The 22,382-nt window shown below is 38.4% G+C and overlaps 1 protein-coding gene across 1 annotated transcript in view; it reads right to left on the minus strand.

Moving 5' to 3' along the window:
• The window catches only part of LOC124136912 (neuropeptide receptor 15-like), an 84,750-nt gene extending 63,036 nt beyond the window's left edge, over positions 1 to 21,714 (minus strand). Inside the window, exon 1 of the mRNA XM_046502970.2 lies at positions 20,330 to 21,714. Within this exon, the coding sequence (XP_046358926.1) occupies positions 20,330 to 20,787 (458 nt within the window). The 5' untranslated portion in view covers positions 20,788 to 21,714. The remainder of the gene's footprint in view (positions 1 to 20,329) is intronic.
• Between the last annotated feature and the right edge of the window lie 668 nt (positions 21,715 to 22,382).

The raw sequence follows: 22,382 nt of genomic DNA on the forward strand, positions 1-22,382 counted from the left end.
CATTTTGTCCAATAACATTGAGCTACGACTGTGGCTAGCACAGATGACCATTGGAAGGTTGAAGTAAGCCATCTTGACACACAGTCTTGTGGATATTTGTTGTCACTCTGCATCTTTATGCATAGGTCTAAATATGAAACAGATGAGTTGGTTTCACTCGGCTTTTTTATTTCTAGCCCAGGAAGGTAAATCAGTGGATGCCTTTGAAAGGCATTTAGAAGTGATACACATAAGGAAGAGAAAATATGGATGTCAACTTCTTTATCATGAGGAACACAACGTTTCGGAGTATATGCTTACTCCTTAATCAGGTGAATGTTCCTCATAATAAAGAAGTTGACATCCATATATTCTCTTCCTGATGACAAGCAGTTAAGATCTGTATATTTGTTAATCATACTAATTACAGAAAAGGAGTCTCAGAACATAACACACATTCAAAGAAACTATTTCGTGAAGAAAGACAACAGTAAACGTCAGTGAACCGTACTCTTTATTCTAATTCTTTACGCATATCATATCCCCACCAGCCTATGTGACATCATTTCGCGCTATGTTCTAGTTCTAGATTTGTGGAGATGAAGTAAACGTGCCAAGCGCATGGGTTATTGTTGAAACAAGTCACCTAAGGACACATCTTTAACTTCTTTTATCAGACTGAGCATGCCGTTCTCTAACTCAAAGTCTCAAGATTAGATTAGACCTCTTCTAATCGATTTGTAGAATATGATCACTGTCAGAAGTCTTGCTGTCACTTCTGCTATAGGTCAAATACTTTTCGTGTTAGTGTAAAGCTAATGTAATTATGATACAACAGTTTGGTGTATATATTCATGTTTATTACGTTTAATTTTGTAAATTCCTACGATGTCGATTTGCCAACAAAAACGGATTCTACGAGCTAATAACATTTTAAGGAACAAATTTCTTGAAGGGAAATGTACTACAAAGCAAAGAAACACAATTCAGTTCATGAAACTGTGAACCTAAATTTGGCAATGTTTTCTCCCGTATGATATATATCTATACATATCTATATTATATGTGTGTGTGTGTGTGTGTGTGTGTGTGTGTGTATATATATATATATATATATATATATATATATATATACCGAAACCCTAGGGTAAAGCTTATCCGAACGCTGTTATAGCATATTTATAATTAAGGATTGACTGTGTATTGTTTTCGGTTCACTGAGGTGTGAATCGAAAAACCGACGTGCAAGCTGTCCGCGAACGGATTCTTTCAAAAGTTTGCACATCGGATTCATACCTCAATGAACCGAAAAAGATACACATTCAATGCTTATAATTAAATTCGACATCATAAAACATGTTTTATCTGCAATAGTTTAACCAAAAACAGTTGTATATATCCAAACAGACAAAAATGACGAGATTGATATACATTCCAGGTGTATGAATACATACTGTGGCGTGACATGAATCAGGTGATCAGTGATCAGGTTGGAAATGAATGCAATAACACGTGACCAACACAGCTGATCAGAATGCAAGAATTTCAATGAACACAACGAAAATGTAATTATTTACATATGAATGTGCATATGGGTTGAAAAGGTATGGACTGACGTTTCCCTCTTTTTGAGTGTACACGTCACATGCTACTCCAATATTACCATCGTCTCATTCGTTTGAGGTCAATGGGAATGTTACTCTTGCTTCCAGTTTCAACTAATGCTACGACCCGTGACGATCCGGGGTAGAATAGGTCATCAGCAACCCATGCCTGCCATAAAAGGCGACTATGCTTGTCGTTAGAGGCGACAAACGGGATCGGGTGGTCATGCTCGCTGACTTGGTTGATGCATGTCATCGTATCCCAATTGCCTGGATCGATGTTCATGATGTCAGCCAAGGCAACGCAAGTGAAGTTGTTTATAAAATCTCTTATAATGTTTAAAACTACTTAAAGGCTCATGGATACGTGTGAACTATACCGCGAATACAGTTGGGTTTCCAGGTGAAGCACTAACATCAGATAATCCTCACACAATAATCTAGATATCCACAGCACGTACTGAACATCGACCAGAGGCATGTCAATCTGTGCGCGCCATACAATGTGTATGGATTCCAGGTCATAATAGACACCTCGAAATCAACCGGAAGGTTCAGATCACACTATCATCCCCTGGTCTGTATGGATCAGACACATTTTATGTTAACTCTGGCTGCTGTGATAATACCTGGAAATTGATGCCTCTGGAGTAAAATAACATTCACTCACTCAATGTCTGAACCATTGTATTCTGCAATTTGTTCACATTCAAGACATTAGATATTAGCTATAACTTATCACTGTACTTGCAGGTATGATAATCCCATATTGCCTTGCATGAATTGTACAAACGCTTGAACATGTGCCAAGAAGACAACCATGCACGTCATGAAGACCATACAAGCCGCAATGGTGTTCTGTTTTTACCAATTTTGTGATAAACGCTTGCAGGGAAAGAGAACGTGATTAGCTACTGAGGAAGACATGTGGTCTCAAACACATCAGAAGAAAATGACGTCGTGAAAAAACCCAACTCAATTAATTCTGATAGAAAAAGCAAAATGCATTTGTAATTTAGGAATCGTTCTATAACAATCAACTTTAGGATCTGCAATAACAGAACTCCTAAAGGCAGTGCAGTCAAACATTTCATTACTTTCTTTAGGTTCCATTGTTAAAGACTCGCATACAAGCGAGGAAGAATTGACCATGTGTTCAGCAGCTAGGTGCATCCTGGGCTACACAGAGCAAAGAAATGAAGTTATTTCTGTTTAAGTTTATCACCCACTGCCATGTGGAGCAGACTGCGCCTTGTAGTGACTCATAAAAACTGATAATACCCTTCATGAAGCTCATTGCATATATCATTTCCCAAGATGATAGGCATGGGGATCAAATTAAAAGTGATCACTTTATATAACCAGTAATTTGAAACATTTCCTTCTGTTTTTATGCCTGTATGGTAATAGCGTTTCAATAAATGCCCACGACTAGGCGTGTGGTACTGGTCTTGAATATTATATAACATTATCCTTTTCTGTTACGTTGTTACGTATGTTGTGATATTCCAGACCGCTGAGACGAAGAAAGTACGCAATTATTTTCTATTATTTTATGCTTAATGCTCTGGTGTGCAATTGACAATTTATGTCCATGTATGTCATATTTTGCAATATGCTGTAGCAGAGATTTCTTACATTATTGACATGGCTTTGTTGCTTTTATTGAGTCTTATTTGGATGTGGAGTGTCCAGTGGTTAAGACTGAGCACCTAAGACCCCAGTTGGCTTCCCTACATGATGACACTATGTGAAGTCTACTTTCGGCATGACTATGCGCTAATTTATGCACGAGTTTAAACAAGAGTTTAAGAGCATAGCTGTAATACTCGAGTTTCATGAAAGCCTACGTGGGACCAATGTGTCTTTCTTCATCGTGATTTACACACAACCCAGAAGTGTTGTATAAAGTGTATTTGTAGCGGAATATTATCGGGTATGACCGACACACATCCATTGTGACAGAGATTGCGAATGCACACAGGATAAGATGGCACCCACTGTTAACCTTTTCTTGAAGAATTCGTTTTCTTATTTAGAACTGTCGAATTGGAATGGCGGTTATTGTTCACGTACGTCAGACAAGTGATCAAAATAGACATTATGGATTGCTCTAGTATCTAGGTTAGAGTACTACATTAGTACTACATAATTAATACCATGTTTCATTTAGATGTGAAGTGATGTAACACAAGTACGATATTTTTCGTCGTCAATTGCTCTCGGCCTATCGAACGTTGACACTGAAATAAAATGTTCAATCATCCATTTAAGCATTTGCATATATGTGCAAATTACACACTTGGTATGTGTGTATATGTGTTTCTGTAATGCCAAGATTTTTTTAAAACTTTATACTTGCTTTTTTCTAGAGTAGAATGGATCTTAGTATGACATTCTCGTCATTGACAAATAAGAATCTCGGGATAAACACCACCACGGTGTAAAGTGTGTAACCCATTCATTGTGTCCTTAACAATGATATGATGATATAGTACCCAGTGGACGTGAATAGTTGCCAATATTGACTGCCATCTTCACACCCAGAACCATCCTCTTTGGTTATTTGGGCCATGTTCCATATTCATAAGACATCTCTGCTGACAGCAAAGTCGAGTGTACGATTTCGGCAATATAAGGAGCATGTATTTATGAATCACTATGAAATAGTGATGACATCAGGTGTTGGCGAAGAAGGATAATGTGGGTCCAACAGTTCCTCAACATCCCCCTCCAGATAAACTTGTTAGCCTCTGATGCTAGATAAAAATGTTTGTCGTTGAACCCTCTCCCGTTACTGTGACTACTCTCATTCAATCAACGTTCACACATGGAAACATAGTAAAGCAAATCTCGACATCCCCATTAGGGTGTTAGGTAACTGTCTGGCAATACATCATTATCCCTCACAGGCAAATGAAAATGCCTTCTCCAAAACATCTGACATTGATTCTCGGGGAAACGTATATGATGAAAGGATGTGATGATAGGATTTGGATGTTAGACCTACTTATTTCCATTCCCTTTTCCCATTTACCATGCAAATGGTGCACGTAAGGATTTATCAATGTATAATTGATAGTGTAAAGAGACCATATATTCTTTTATCATCGTATTTCTTAAGTACATATGGTTCATGTATCCTTAACTCTTTCAACAGAGTTACCATGCCGTTGAGGTGAAGTGAGGTGAGTTGAGGTGAGTTGAGGTGAAATGGGTTTTACCGTTGCGATCAAGATTATTGCACATAGAACGCAACGAGGGAGTGCATACACCACTCCGGACTAGTATCGGTTTTATATTGCCTCCCCACTGAGACACCATGCCGCAGTTTAACATTGATACCCTAGTCAGACACAGAGTACTGACTCCGAGACGACCACTCCTTGTTTCATCCCCTTAATGCCCAAGGAAAAGTTCTGTAATAACAAAAAGTGTACAGTAGTGTTTGAGTATAATTGCATTTCATATTTTACATACACTTCAATAAGGAGAATTATTTCGTAGTGATGTCTTTGTTGGATACTGTAAAAGTTTACCTGGAACTCAGGTCATTTCAACCAATAGTACATATCACCATTTACTTCCTCTTCGGCTTGTGACACGCAGATCATGTTTATCCCATTACCATTTTTCCATATTTTTTTTCTCCATGATATTGAGCAAGGCGCTCTGTCTTGACAATAATTTATCATGAGCGGGATCAAAACACTTTTATGAAGTGTTGAGAATGTTTCACAACATAATGCTAAAACGGTCAGGCATAACTAAGTCGATCTTTTCTCTCCACATTATACTGTTCACTAAGCATACATTAATATGAATATAGTATTACCAGAACATTTTAGATTTGAAAGCTGATGATGAAGGTACTTTTCATTTTGGTAATATATAATCATAAATGTGCCTTTTGGGACTAGGTACAGCTTCTGCGTACACTAAAATCCCAGCGACTTCACGGGTACATGTACAGTTCCTTAGTTAGTTGTGAGGTGGTGAGGTGGTGAGGTGGTGAGGTGAGGTGAAATGGGGTTTAACGTCGCGTCCAAGATTACTGCACTTATATAGCGACGTGCATGTACGTGTTTGTGTTTGTGTGGCTGTTTGTACTAGTCCGGACTGATGCCGATTTATTGTGCTAGCTCACTGAGATACCATGCCGCAGTTTAACATGAATACCCCACTCAGACACAGTATACTGACTCCGAGCCGACCAGTCCTTGTTTTAGCCCTTTAATGCCGAGCACCGAGTGTTTACCAGAAAGAGTGCTCCATAATGAACGGTACATGGAAATAAACAGATTGTTCTGATCCCTTAAATTGTGAGATGATTGATCCTTTTGACCATTGGATGATTGTTTTGGTTCCCTCGGAGAGACAAGACGAAATGGGTAACTAAGAATGTCAAACGGTAAAACTGAACAAATAAGGTTGTGCTTACTCTTTGGATTTCATTAAAAGCACTACTTCAAAATGATCAAACAGGGCGGTTGTGAAACGGCGATTTGAAATCACCGCGACAACCGTCACAATTTCCTCATTATTGCGTAACTGGTATGCGCAAACCCAATTAGTGCCAGTGAAGTTTAGCTCCATATACTTCAAGTGAAAGTTCTGTATTTTTAAGTTTATAAGTATTATTGTCTTTCAAGAAAAGCAAATTGTCATGTGTCCTATTCTTTTTTGGATTTATCTTCAGTGTCTAAGGTAATCTATATAATGTACGAGAAAAAGAAAATGAAATGTTTTTCATCAACAAAGCTAATTGCACCATCATATTTAAAGCTGAAGAGCTCAAAGTGACAACTGGCGTCTTGAAGTAGCTCTTCCATTGACACGATCGAATTGTAACTGACAATTACAATATAAAAGAGTGATATTCCTAATGATTTTCTTCATCAATTGGCATTTAATTCCATAATGTTTAATTCTTAATGCGACATGTGCACAAAGTAATTGTTGATGATGAATTGGAAACAAACTAATTCCAGTCAATCTAAATCCATCGCCTTTTCGCAAAGCGACAAGACCCTTTCTATAAAAAATAGCAAAAGGGAAAAACCAAAGAAATGTAGCACATGGTTCCATTAATAAACAGAACATTGAAATGAATTACAACATAGTAAAAAAACTATTTATTAGTGTATGTTTGAGTAATATATCAAAGTCACGCGATATATGTGCAAGAGTGTTAAGGATGTGACTCTTCCTATTGCCTATAACAAAAGACCAATAGGTAGAAATGGAAAAACCGCTGGACCTCATGAACGTTAAACATATGAGACTATCTCTTCAATTCTAATTTCATAAAAGTACATTCGATCAAGGCTATACAATGTATTGCGCTTGCACATATATTTGGGGAAAATAGGAACTTCAGGAAACAAAATATGTCCAGATGTGGATTTTGAAGTAAATGGATGAGAGATTTGGTTACAGAACAAATTCTGTGAATTTTAGGTTCTTGTCCTTTAAAGTTTCAGAGACTGTGCAGGTTTCATCCACTTTGCAGATAACGACATTTATCTTACCATTAACATCACGTAAACAGTGTTATCCTCTTGAGTTGTAGAATCATGCTCGGCCAATCCCACCTTGCAGCCATGAAAAAACTAACAAGACTAACTGTGATTTCTAATAACTCAAAATCAATAAATGTAATCTTATGAAATGTAAAGGTCAACTTACAGCATACCGCATTAGAACATGTAGTCGCAAAAAAGATTGCAATGGGGGGTAATTCAGGAACAGGAATACGACAACGACGAAGGATGACACAGGCTGCCACAGCCATGCCTGGGTGGGTGTAAAGAAGCGAAGGAACGAAACAACATAATTTCGCCATAAACTCCTCCATATATCGAGCAGAAGGTTCAGCCAATACATTTCTATTATCTTGTTACACCTTTTTGCTCATAAATAAAGATATATGCGTGGAACTAGATTCATTTCATTGTTAATCATAAATACATGGTTTATGATTTTGTTGTAATCCTGGGTTCTACTTTCAGCCCGATACTTTAACATGATTATGGGTTTTGTTGTGTACTTTTACATGGAACAAATTGTGAACTAAGTCGATTTGTCAGTTGGTAATTTTTATCCCGGGATCTACCACCAACCTGGTCGTAAGGTAATATGAATGTTAAAGAGACGAACGAGAAACATTTTGGGCCAATCCAAGGCAGTTAAACTACCCGCTCTCCAACTGTGATACATATGGAACTACTGCAGCATTTGCATTTGATTTAGATTGTTGCCCTCGGGTGGTCCCTCGGGACATCATAAACAAATGACTTGCCTTTGCATTAGCGTGTGCCACCGCGAACACCTGGTATCATCCCTTCTTGAAAGTGATCATTCATAAGCACATGCTCATGACATGCCACGAGGCTAGAAGGTTACCAGTCACTATCTCATCCTACTGGGTACCCATTCCAAGATCCACATAATCATACAAAAAAGATCAAATATTACTGGATTTGAAATTTGCAAACACGGGGATTGGTGATATAAACCCAATAAACATTCTCAAACAAAAATAAGTTTTTCCAACTGTATCACAACATTTCACATTTTAGGAATCACTAACTGTTTCATTTTACCATTATATACAAACACCATTTCATCTAAAATCTTGAGTTATAGGAACTTGTTGCAGAACAGGAACTTTTTACGTTCCTGTGGCGCCACGAATCATCATAGTGCCTACAAACTGTTGGTAATATTATCACAAGTACTTGGTGCTACCAATAACATTTTAACAACCTTCGTCGATTTTTTCAAAATATGGCCCAAAATATCCTGGCCTGGTACCAAGTGGGATCCCAATTTTAAAATCAGTTTGTATTGTCGAAGCGTATGCAAAACAAATGGTTTAATAGGGAAGATGGTCTAATAGGGAAGATGAACCTAGAGTGGGTAATCAGTGCGTGATGACGTCATTGGTGGCATGCAGAAACTGAAAATTGGAAAGCACCCACTTAGTCCCTGCTTGACTGCCAAACATGAAAAGTTTGTAGTTGTTCTTACTGACATTGCCTAAAGTAACATGACCAATAAGCGTAAGCATCACGACATTTATTGTTTGACCAAAACACGTGGTTTATATGACATATCAAATAATGCAACAGATAAGGCCTGTATGTTAACCGAAAACGAAATCTGACAAAAACACACATTTAGCACTTTCAACTTTTGTTGACCCGAATCTCAGAAAAGAACCAGAGCCACGTCAAAACAGTCGATTTTTCAACTTTGTCCGCTGTCCCACCAGCTTATAGATAATCTTAAGGGAAAGCTTCATTCTTTGATCCATGGGACATATTACACTAAATGTGGTCACCATATACCAACTTCAAAGGTTCAGGACATGTTGTCAAACATGAATGTCATCTGAAATTTACCGATGAAACAATATGTGAAATGAACAAATTAGTGAAATTTAGAGATAGGACTAGGCAAGAGGTAGGCATCCCGATGGGCTCCAGTTGTGCTCACCTCCTTGACAGAGTGCAATGTTACTTCCCTTAATGTAAACATAAGAGGTTGCGGGTTAACACACTGGTTACAACCCTATATGTTACAGCCCTTAATGTAAATTGCTTTACATAAAGGGTTGCAGGTTAGGTATTGTTACAACTCTAAATGTAAGCTATACTCTTAATCTAAAATATGTTTACATTGAGGGTTGAAGTGGCAGATAATATTATTTTTACATTTAAAGTTATCACTGTGAAAAAAATGATTGTTCGTTATTTTGTCTGGATGTGCACATAACTTTTCAGTTTTCGGTTCCCTCTCCGCAACGACCACCTGGTTGCTATGTGTAGGTTTCATATAAGAGGTTATGACTTATCCTTTTCCCAATTTCTATCAAACTTAATACAGTACAAATTTGTATCTTATGATACTTTATAAGGTAACCTCATTTCCGTCACTACCCGGAACGATTGAGTCCTGAAATGCATTTTACCTAATTACCAAATTTGACCGAACTATCTTAATATCGATCACTCAGCTCTGCAGAGGCCACGTTTTCGTCCCCACGGAAGCAAGGTAGTACCGTACATAAAGTGTGAGTGAGTTGGGTTTAACGTTTAACAGTATTCCAGTTATATCACGGCGTGCCAGCTTAATGTGGGAGGAAAGCCCGAAGTGATGCAGGTCTCAGACGTTTACCACTTCGGTGAAACCCACGAGCACGGGTGTGGTGCTGACAAACCTAGAAACATAATCGGGGCGAACCGGGATCCGAACCCACAATCATAGGTTCCTGGCATGGCCAAGGGACGCAACTCTGCACAGCGAATCGCGGCGCCTTAGACGACTGGGCCACCCGTGCCCCCCCCCCCCCCCCCCCGTACATAAAGTCATATTGTATAGTGTCCATAAATACATCAATGTACTAAGATTGAAAAACATCGAATAAATGACATGTGTGTAATGACTGCTAAGGGAAACCTGTAAATAACAACCAGGTGGTCGTTGTTGAGAGGTAGTTCGAATTTGAAAGGTGCATTGCAAATATACACACAGTATATATTTCCATGGCTGTACTAGTTGTAGTTTCTAAGTATATGCACAAAGATGAAGGAAGAATATATTCTATTCCGAATAATCATAAGAAACAGAGCCCACAAAAGAAGTAAAAATAACAAAAAGGACCCATTATGTCCAATCAAACTTCGTTTACATGATTACATGACGACATGTACGATGTCAACCCTTAATGTAAACAAAAAGAAAATTTACATTGAGGGTTGCGAGCGCAACACGTAACCCTTAATATATTTTTTTTTTACATTAAGAGTAATTAGAACAGAACATGCCTACCCTTTTCATGAAAACCTGGTGTCCATGCTGGTTTTCAATAATCCATTCATATAACTTTGTCTTATACGCCGGCAAATATTCGATGCTGACTATTTTCTGGCGTTGACGCAATACATTAACGAAATTATCTATGAGCTGAAATTGAAACATCCACCGTTCGTGACCGTCTGAGAACCTTGCTCATCTGTTTCTTTGTGCATACCAGAATTGCTGTTCAGATTGCCAAAATCAAAACAAGAGAATGTGGTCTACTAGTTTAACTTCAGCTCCGGGTGTATCGATTGTCTGATATCGATCTATAATGGTTAAATATCCAATCCCCTTCCACTGATTTACTCACCTGAGCTAGACGTAAAAGCGTCCAATACACCGCCTCATATCAGTCATATTTAGATCATAGTATCAAACATATCTACAAGGCTGTATGACCAAAGGAAGATCTCAACGTTTCAGTTGTCAACCTTCCGTTTGTGTCAAACCATATTCCGCAAATCAAGCCTTTGGTGTTTAATTTTCACTATTTTGAGGAAAATCGAGCATGTTCTTTCAAGGAAGCGTTACTCTTGCTCAAAAGTTGTTAGATCAGGGTTATAACATTCATGGCCTCAGTAAAGCCTTTAAAAGGGGGGCACTAGCTTACTCCACACCCCACCCTCCACCCCTATTTTATGGTGATACAGAAACACATGCTTTTGATATTTTCGGAATCTTACAATGGATTCTGCAGAACTTTGTTATTATTATGGAGAGGATTTTGTCTCTTTTATCTACGTCCAATAAAAAGAACAGGTCTTTTTACTAACTTCTCAAACTTACAACATGCCCTGGAAAGATGAACATGTAGGCCCTTAGTCTTTTTGTCAGTGCGAGATGATGTATTGGCCTCCTGTTGGGTGAGAGATAGGCAGTAATCCTCTACGTTATATTTTCTGGCAGCAGTCACCAGCTTCAGACTCTCAAGATCTTGACACAGATAGATAATTATACGATGGAGAGGAGCTGGCACCGGAGATTGCTGCTGTAATAATATTTAGGAAATTAACTTTTGTTTGTGAAATGCTATCATTTTCCAAGAAGGGGGTACATTTTAAGATTGGTTTGTTGAATGCTTTTAATTGAAAGTAAAATGCCAATACCCCTTCCCTAATCATAAGAAATATCTGCTTGATACAGAGTCCATTGTACGAATTTGACTATATAGAAGACTATAAACTGAAGGTTGTCACCTCATGACTCCACGTCTACTTCTAATATCGGACGTTGTTTCGTCGACTACATGTAGATCAACGTCTCTCGTCAGATGATATTGTGTTTACTACATTGACTACCGCCTGATATTACATAAAGTCTCATCGCTTACATGAGTCTTCACCTGATACCATCTGGTGTTTTTTTGAACTTGAGATTTCACAAACATCATACTACCTCATGTCAAACTTCGTTCCGAGGCAGGTTGGTCACAAATGGCGATTGATGATTCCATGATATTTTTGCTCCCGTATCTAATTAACTTTCTTAGATTAAATATATTTGACATACGAAACAGATATAGAGTCAATCCAAATAATTCCTAATTTAAGGACTTGTTAGCAATGTTGACTTTCAGACAATATTGTTACAACTTTTGTCTTATTGGATCCAGCGCTCATAGTGTTGTTTTGATGTGTTCATGCCACTATGGAAAAAGTATGAAAATTGTGTGCGTTTTTCTCTTGAGGACCCATCTGTATCACCGATAAAGTACAACAAAGTCAAGGTATGATATTGGCCCTTCTTGACCCAAAGGACTTCACAAATTAAGAAATCAGTTTGAATGATAACTAAACTTTCATCATTTCAACACTGGCAGGTTGACGGTGGCAGTCGTTCGATACAACAAACTGCCAACGTCCCAAAGAGCCCACACAATCGACTAGAGAGAATAGTTCTTTGTATTACTTTGAAACGTTTGGCCAAACCAGAACAGACTCCACTAAATCAGAAAAAGGCAGAATGTTTCTGAATTTGCAAACAAGGGAATTGATGCTTCATGCTTCAGTGTCGTCCTCAGACAATCAGGCCCCCCAATTGTCTCACATTATTTCACATTTTGAGAACAACCAACCGTTTCATTTGTCCATACAAACGCCATTTCATCCAAGTTGTCGAATTATAAGAACGCACTGCAGAACAGGAACCTTGCAGCTCAAGATGTAAATTCCACTACTTGTTGCTGCCATGACTCATAAACCTGTTGGTCATATAGTAGCCAATAATACACTAAGTGTAAGCACACATGAATCACATTTCACATGCTACAATGGGGCGTTCGTGCATATGAAGCTTTAGTTTCATTTGTCCAGTGGCTTCTGTTAAAAGATGTTGATAATAGTGACGGGTTGATAAAACGGACGGCGGACAAACCTGCCACGATATAGGCTCACTTGATTTTCAGGTGAGCTAAAAATCTACGCACTATTTCTCTTGTAGTTCCGAAAATCGACCTTTTACTCATTTTAGCCATACTTATGTAGTTGAACATATCATAGTCCAAAATACATTTGCAAATGTAAGTAAGAAAAACAAAACGGTTAGTTGTCAACCGTTAAAACATGTCTGATTTTTATCAACTTCAAATTTTTCATATCCAGTAGACATAAAGTGGTTCTTAATATCCTACCTTTGTCTTTTGCGTGAATGATTCGATTCAATAAAGGGTCTCTCATAACTACAATATTCATCCACAGTCGATTCAGTCCATGATAATTATATCCAGCATGCCGTAATGGACCATTTTTCGCTATTAACTCAGATTTGACTTTGCATGTATTTGTCATGTTCCTGATAGTCAGTAAATGGGAAACTTCTGTCTGTATCTACAAAACATTAGCGTTAGAGACCGAGATGCCACAGGACTAATAGATCTGTTCGTTCCATATACAGAGCTTCCTTATTTTGTTATCAAATGCCTGTGGATTTGAGTGCAATAGGACAAGCTTTGGAAATTAACTGTAACAAGAATACACATTACTGTAGCAAATATGTTTTCAATCAATAAATATTCTAGGTCTAGCCTTAACAAATGGGTTGGGTAACATTATTACAGACTATGTAATGGTTGTATGAATAATCATCCGACAACTTTGTGTGTACTTTCCGATACGTGTGGGAACTTCACTATAGCTAACCATGTAATTCGATAGTATTGTTTTCCCTTTGCTTGTTATTTCAACACTGAAACAAGTCACATGTGCTTAGATCGACTCATGTGACAAAATAAAATATGAAATGGAGATTTCTATATTCTGTTGACAAACAGAAAAATACATCCGATAGAAACACTGTGTATGATAATGCTTCACATGTGTTATCGAAGAATGGACCTGGCTGATTATACGTGAGAGGCCCTCATAGCTGCAATAGACTCATGCGCTAGATTTGAGCGTCGAATCCATATCACCTGCACAAGGGGCCGCTGACCTACTTACACCACGTGGGATGCGGACACGACGCACGTGTCACAATAATGCAAAACCCTGACCAATGCTTACTCCTCAATCATCCAAATCGATTCATCAATCTCGGCACGTGAACATAGAGGATGATACAAATAAGTAAGTCGATTGGACGATTCCGACTAAATCATGATCATGCGTTATGAATCATTATCAAATAGTCATGATAACAGGTGTTCGCGAAAAGGTAAGCGTATCCTGACCACCGGGGGCTCTTGTCACAAACACATGCAAAGGCAAGTCCATTCTTCACCAGAAAAAAAACACGGGAGTATATGGTGTAAATCAAATTAGGGAATTGCATCGAAAATCATTTTTGTCACAGATCCATCACGTTTGAAAATGTCATCCTGTTAAAACAGCGACCATAACAGACTCTAGTGGTGTGAAGAATATATTTAGGTGATATCTCACTAGGTTCATAGATACTCAACATAAATATGTAGATACGATTCCAACATGTACGTATATGTTGAATACACTTACAATAGTGGAGCTAGTTGACTGTAACCGTTATGGTAAATACATGTTAGAATATCGATATGACTACAAAGCTGAAGATATTCCAGAGTTTCATAAATATTTCATGTGCTTAGTGATATCCACAGAGGGCAGTGTATCATAAACGCGTACGATTGTTAGAAAGGACTTGGGTCCCATCACCATAAAAAGAATCTAAAGCCATATCGAACAATAAATACACCCTCATTCATTATTATACTAAAGCAATATATTGTAAATATGCATTGATAAGTCAGAAATTAACATGAGTGTGACCCATGGAGAGTAATATTTCATGTCAGTATGTCAGAAATATTACTGGGTTACATGTAACTGTGTACAGTATTATCAATATTGATATGAAAAAAACACCCGAAACTTTCTGAAATGGTTCTTACTTTGGACGTATTACACGTAAACTGACAACCATCGTTTATTTTGAAAGGGTTAAAATAATTAGTTTAGTAAGAAATTTAATCAATAACTAGCATCCATTAATAGAAACACTATTTTTATGCTCGAATATTTCACGTTCAGTTATACAGTCACAATCAAATCAAAAGTTAATTAAGATCATACATCACATATTTTACGAATCCCTATTATGTGGATACATGTCTTCTATCTTTGGATGATAACACCAAATTTGGTGATTGGTCTAAACACATATTATATTTGCAACGCAGAGGCATGATCTGAGATTTGCGTCTTTAATCAAGATTGTTTAGTGTTTAATCAACCAAAATAGTAAATTGCTAAATGTCTGGGTCCTTTATTGACTTTGATAAATGGCCTCTAGGGTGATGAAGAAGAAACGTGTTTCCAGACACAAACAAAGCTCAATATTGCACCTGGACGCCAACTGACTGAGATTTAATTAATTCCAAAACAAATCGAACCAAGGACTTCCTTTTAAAACTGAAATTTAGACATGTTTATACAGGATATGTGAAAAGGTCATTTTAAATAGTGTTGGAAAGACAGTTCAAAAATAAAACAGATATGTTATCTTGAAAGTACTTGAAAAGCCGTGAAATCATTTGACTAACACTACACAAGATCGGACGTAAATATAGAAATCTTAACTTAGATGTAAGTTTGACAATTGTCAGATATATTTTGGTTGATTTTATTTATTGCCTTAAGCAATTTATATATTAACAATTTGCTTCAAACGTCCTTATTTTGCCTGAGACATGTTCGATATGGATCCTTTATCAAAGCATGTGTCCTATAATATATTTTCAATAACATTGCGGGAAATAATAAATAAAATATGATAAATTGAAGTGAAAGACATTGTGAAAAATAATAGATTGAAGAAATGAATAATATGACAAGAAGGTTCATAACATCAAATATTATTTGGATGTGGCTACAACATGGACGGGGCACGGGTGGCTCAGTCGTCAAAGGCGCCGCGATTCGCTGTGCAGTGTTGCGTCCCTTGGGAACGCCAGAAACCTATGATTGTGGGTTCGAATCCCGGTTCGCCCCGATTATGTTTCTAGGTTTGTAAGCACCACACCCGTGCTCGTGGGTATTACCGAAGTGGTAAACGTCTGAGACCTGCATCATGTCGGGTTTTCCTCCCACATTAAGCCGACACGCCGCGATATAACTGGAATAGTATTAAAAGTGGCATTATACTCACTCACTCACTCACTCACTCACTACAGTATCGACAATATACTGGCCTGTGGTGTCTGGGGACTCAGACGTAGTAGCTGGTTTACCGGACTGAATTGAAATCATGTGTTTAAGAAGCGTTATACCCAACTCACTCCCTCACTAATGTAATGCATACGAATAGTTTAAACGACTATTTTATAGAGAGCTTATATCTGAATTCACTTTGAGCAATATTGATCCGTTAGTGACCAGGTAGGAACTGATAAACTGAATATTTGCGTAATTTTACCCCTATGGCATGTGACACTTCGCAAATCCGATATCGACAGATCAAAAAGGATAATGTCAATATCGCTTGAGAACAAAGCACGCGGTGTAAAGCTCTTGGGTCGACTTCATGTCCACGTAATCAACTGGCAGTAATATTGAGGTCACCGCTCAATCATTTTAACCAAACAACCAAACCCACTATTATGCAATGGAGACTGTAGCATGCTTTGTGTGTACCGGGTGTTCATCAATGACAATCATATGATAACTGGGTTTAGTAGGTATTGGTGTAGACTAACATATAGTCTCTGAAATCTTATATTACACAATATCCTTCTTGACTCTAAAAATAACAAAATATTCCCTGTGCTGATGTCGAGCTGGCTAGACTTGCTTTTGTATGCATTTCTAGATGATTTTTTTTCTCATAAAAAATATATTCCACGGTCATGGTGCAGGACTAGTATTGGTGGAATGCTGGATTGTCTTGTTTATATCAACTTTTTTAGGTATTCCAGTGCGACGTTACAGTATCGATAGTAGTTAAATTTCTCAAGGAAGTGATAGTCGACATCACCTACTCGAGAAATTGTTGTAGGTTTCTTTCGCTGTTGGCGATGAAACCGTAGGAATTTGGTTTGTGGTGAGTTGGTTTTAATTCGGGTTGGCTAAAGAAGACGTCTGGTCAACTGTGAGGCTACAAGTCAGAGACCTAGGTTGACCACTGTCATCTTGATGTATTAAGTTGGGGAAGGCTTTCGGTGACTAATCAACGAGTTAGTGTGCATCGTATTTTGACTTCATGGCTTGCTGATCGCTACAGTGGTCTAGTGGATGGAGCATCCGGAGAGAGGAAGTTCAAGAGATGGTACTTGTACCCTCCCTGGCGCTCTGCAGTAAGGGATAAAACAAGGTCTGGTCGGCTCCGAGTCAGTATACTGTGTCTCAGTAGGGTGTCTATGGTGGGCTAGCACTATCAAACCGACAGTAGTCCGGGCTGGCACTGCCAATGAACTCCTGGCGTTAACATTGTATGGCACTTATTATGCCGTACACTGTTTGGTGGAATGAATGAATAGCTTGGCTGAAACTGTACATCAACCCGAAAATATACATAACAGTCATATTTTATAAATGTAAATGACAGCAAGATGAAAGAAATCTACTAAAGAAGCGGTTTTCACTTCAAAGTCGACATTGTTTACATGCACTTAAGACTACTGGAACGGCACTGCTAGGCAAATATAGTTCCTTTTTTATTGTTTTACCAGAAGTATAATCAAATAGCAAATGCGACCTGATGTCAGTGAATTGGTATAAAAAATCGTAACGCAAAACCAGTACCAGTTTATCCTAAGAAAAGCTAAATGTCATTGAGTATTTATTCTAAAATGTCGAAAACTCTATTTAAGCAAAGCCTCAAACACAAAAACGCCAGCTGTATGACGCCGAAACTTCTCTCGCTGACAAGCTCACCGTCAAGATATCTCCAGAGGACCGGTGGTAATGATGAGAGACATACACCTATCATGGGTCAGTTAATGTGGTACATGGATAAGGTCATTTCATGATAAAAATTAGAATAGCGTCTGGTTAAAATCAGTTCATGCTCACGAGACACATGATCACGTTTTTCAAAACGGGGGCAGACGGAATATTAACCAATACGCCTTAGAGCAAACACCTCATATCTCTCTTTCTGCTCTTATGAACACTTTGGGAGAACGTGTCAAAAATCATATCCGATTCTGTAATTTCGGTATTCGGCTACCGCCAAATCTTGTCGGTTATTGTAGAACTGTTGTACGTTTGTTTACGATAATAAACAGCTCATACACTTGCCCAGGTTGTATTTTTTCTTATAAAGGTTTCCTTTATCTGATCATAAAAAAACGTAGTATTGTACCATTTTTTTGCAAAACGGTTGAATGCATATACAGCGTTAACAAAGGCGCACATTTCACACCTGTGACTGACAGATGAACTAATATTAATGAAGTGAAATATACGTTTTACAAATATCGAATCATGTGTGCTACAGACTTGTCGACAATATCTGCCAACACATGTTCGGTTAAGTCCTATGGTAACATAATGTTAAAGTATAATACCACGTTTAGAATATGGTGGTGAAACAGGCGTGTGCTTCTCAATTACATTCATTGCAATTATCTATGAAACAGATTCATATTAAATTCCAAAATTTACATTATTTTGTTTGTGCATAAATGTGTCGAACGTTTCTATAGTAACACCGGCTCTATTGTGTAGATAATTATATACTCTGCCAAAAATGTTGGACCTCGTGAATAATACATGTCAAAATCAGTCGTCATTAGAAATGTCAGCTTTGAAAGGTGACTACCTGAAAGAGAACCAAAACACAAAGCCCCAACCCACCTAAAACATTGCCCGTGGACCTGGGTAGGGAGGCATCCTTGATTTTAATTTTGTCGCTCTGAGTCTGATTTTCATGATTTTCACGAAATTAACACGTAAGCTCTCTACTCTTGCTTTAATGCATTATTTGTTATCAGATTTGTAATGTGTCGTCGACATCGTCAGGAACACCTAAGGTTTATTTGCACGCTTCAACCTGGTAAAACTCCGCGAAAGGTAGCCAGTGTGTTCAATGTGTCTCAGTCTGTGATTTGCAGCCTTTGAAACAGGTTTCTGCAGACACAGAATGTAAATAATCGACCACGAACAGGGCTCAAAATCCACAACACAAGTCCAGGGTCGCTTAATCAGAAACAAGGTTTTAAGAAATCGAGCCGAAAGAGCCAATCAAATCGCTGTTCACTTGCACTAGACCGTAGACCGTCTGCTTGCACGTTTTGTCTTTCAAGACAATAAACCTCGTGCTCACCGTTCGCGTATGGTAACTGACTACTTCCAGCAGCTGAGTCCTAACCTTTCCTGACCTTTCCCCCACAGAGACGTGAGCAGTAGACGTACGCCGACGTCAAACGCCACCCGCCACGTGTTGCAATGGGCCAGACGCTGCAAAAGGAGTGGACAACACGCCATGCAAACTGTTATTGGGTGATTGATTCTGACCGAGCCACGTAGTATAAACGAGTGTTTGACTTATCGTTGGGAACATTATCAATTTGTGATCACGTCCTCTTGAACGTTCATGTTTATACTATTCTTTCTTGGTTCCTTGCGCCCTTACAATATATCGGCAACTTGTTCTGTTGATTGCCATGTTGCACCTAGTCTTTTCTGGTTCTTACCCAACCAATACCATCACTCGATACCTCTTTGTAATTCTGTAATTATCTGTTATTTTCGAATATAACCAACTGTTTTGAGAGCATGTGGTATAGGTTGTGCACCATGGCTACGCTTCACTAAAAAACCTTCTGTACAATGTTTGACAATGTGCTTGTCAGACCATGTACGCTTTACACATATTCCTAGTCAAACACAACTTCCTGATTGTCGGCTTTTACAAGAGTGGATAAACAAAAAAATATTGTTTTTGTTGTATTCGTTTTGCTGGTCGCACGATCCATATAACCAAGGCCTTGACAGACTGCAGGCAACTATGCAACATGCATACCATATTTACCAATGATTTCGGATATGTCGACCGCATCGTATATCTAACATAGAGGTCTTTCGGTGATATTTAACGTTAAAATTAAAAGAAGTCATAATTGCAGTTTTGAATTAGGTTTGTTACACTGTACGTTACTTGTCAGCTAACCAGTTTTATAATCTGGTATATTCTAACAGGAACTTTTTATCCTGAACATAAAAAAGGTATCTGACTCCTCCTACTGATTAGGCTGTCGTAAATCATCATTCCGGATAGGATACAGAGAAAATTGAAAATGGAAGGGTACATCATCCTACCACAGTAACAACCTCATCCCCACCGAAAGAGAAGGGGGGAAACAATTCCAGAAATGTCTTTTTTTAAATACAACAAACACACACACACACACACACAAAAAAATTAAATGTAAAGTGAACACAACAATGAGTGAATAATACGAACCGTACCTTTCTACGCTGACAGCCAGGAGTGACCATACCGAGCAATAGAGGGATGAAACGAGAAGGAACCGATTGACTTTACACGCTACTGGTCCAAGAAGCCACCCTCTGGACAAAACAAACTGTCCGATCTCGGGGATACCAAGGATCATTATGAAAATGTCCGCAACAGCAAGGTTGATGATGAAGAAATTGGTGACACATTTTCTCATTTTGTCATCTATGAGAACGGCAGTTATAACTAGGATGTTGCCAAAGATTCCAACGCTGCATATGATGATAAAAACAATGGAGAGAAGGACAACTGTATCCATACTTGGTGTCGCTGAAGAAGATACCGGAATCACAGGATGAGATCCATTCATTCCTATACTTATGCTTTCGGATGCGTTGTGACTTGTAAAAGTTTGAAGAGTTGCTACATAGAGCGCCAGAGATGTCGCATTATCAACATTACTTCCCATTTTGATTAAAGGTGTCGGATGCAAACAGAGACACCGATTGTTGACTCAACAAGCACAATATTTGAACATCCGATCAAACCAATGCCAATGTCATTACATCTGGTGCCAGAGAAACGGATATTGATATTTCACACCATGCATCACACAGTATGTGACACACTTGGTAAACGCGCGAGAATGATTTATCCGCTCGCATGCAGGCTGGATTAAAATCCCCGCCTTCCAATAGAGGAATTTTCTTGTGAAATGAGGAAAGGCGTCATCGGTTTAAATATCGCCCACTAACTACTGTCAGTACCTACAGCACACTGATCGATCTGTGTATAGCTTCCCTTCCAGTCAAATGTGGTAGTTCCATTTACCAGACAGAACTCATAAGCGGGTCAGCTATATGTGTAAAAACATGATAGTTCACAGAGTACTGTCTATCTCAATCATCCAGGATCAGATATATTTGTCATAATTGGACAAGTATCACATCTTAGCAAGCATAAAGCGATTATTAATCACTTTCTTCCGCAAATATAGCCAGAATTTCACCCCTCATAATCTCGGCACCTAACAGACTGGAAGTGTAAGCAATCACACATCGGCGGCAAACGTGACAGAAAATCCCTCAGAAGAACTCTATACGTGGCGTCTTGGGCTCGTCCAGATGAAATCCGATTTAGGATATCGCTGAATCAATCGTATCGGAAGCCAGCAACAATCCAGCAAATCAAACAATCCCCTACTCAACGCATAAGAGAATATCTTAAGTACAGCTTCCAGAATGTGTCAATGAATACACAAATCGACTCTATACACAAAAGTATATATTAAAGTCATTACAAATATTATCCCGTGAACGTATTGGACAATCTTCATTTGTCCAAGAAAGCTTTAGGCTATGCAGCACAATCTGATCACAAAGCACTATCCTGTTGTTTCCAGGACCATATTCCAGCTCTCTGAAAGACAACAATATTAGCGCGCTCTTCTTCAGATACAATGCAGGCTAGGATGTGCCGGCACATAACTGGTGGGTGGTAGAAGTGAGGACCCACACACTCAACAGCCAATTGTCTTCTGTCTGCCTTTCATCCGCTATCATGTTCAAAGTAATAGTAATATCATAGCATCAACGAGTTTGCATGTGCTCTCCCAGGCAGCAATTGTTTTCAATAAAAAAGGGAAAAAATGTTTTGTTTTAATGCATAGTTACAGCTAATTGCATCTGACCTTCACGGTTACGTGCTCTCCTGGGAAGTATTTTGTTGTTAAAAAGTAAGTTTTTAATGTGAAGTATACACGATATACAGCCATTTGACACTTGACAGCGAAACGTTCACATGCATATAAAAGAGGCATTTTGACGTCGAACGTCTTTCGGACGGATTACTCCCCCCACATTCCCAGGGAAACTCATGGGAATTATCAAGCATGAATAAGTACAAAAGCATCATTTAGACCCTTTAAACTTGAACTCGGTACTTTTGCATACATTGGAAAATGTCAAAGTGTTTTACTGCATGTCCGTGGGCGAATATCCTGCTTACGACCAATCCAAGCGAAGTAAATGAAAAATGCACAACTAATATATAGATTAATCCTAG

This window comes from Haliotis rufescens, unplaced genomic scaffold, assembly GCF_023055435.1.
Source record: "Haliotis rufescens isolate VD_foot unplaced genomic scaffold, xgHalRufe1.0.p SCAF_1, whole genome shotgun sequence".
Classification (NCBI taxonomy): Eukaryota; Metazoa; Mollusca; class Gastropoda; order Lepetellida; family Haliotidae; genus Haliotis; species Haliotis rufescens.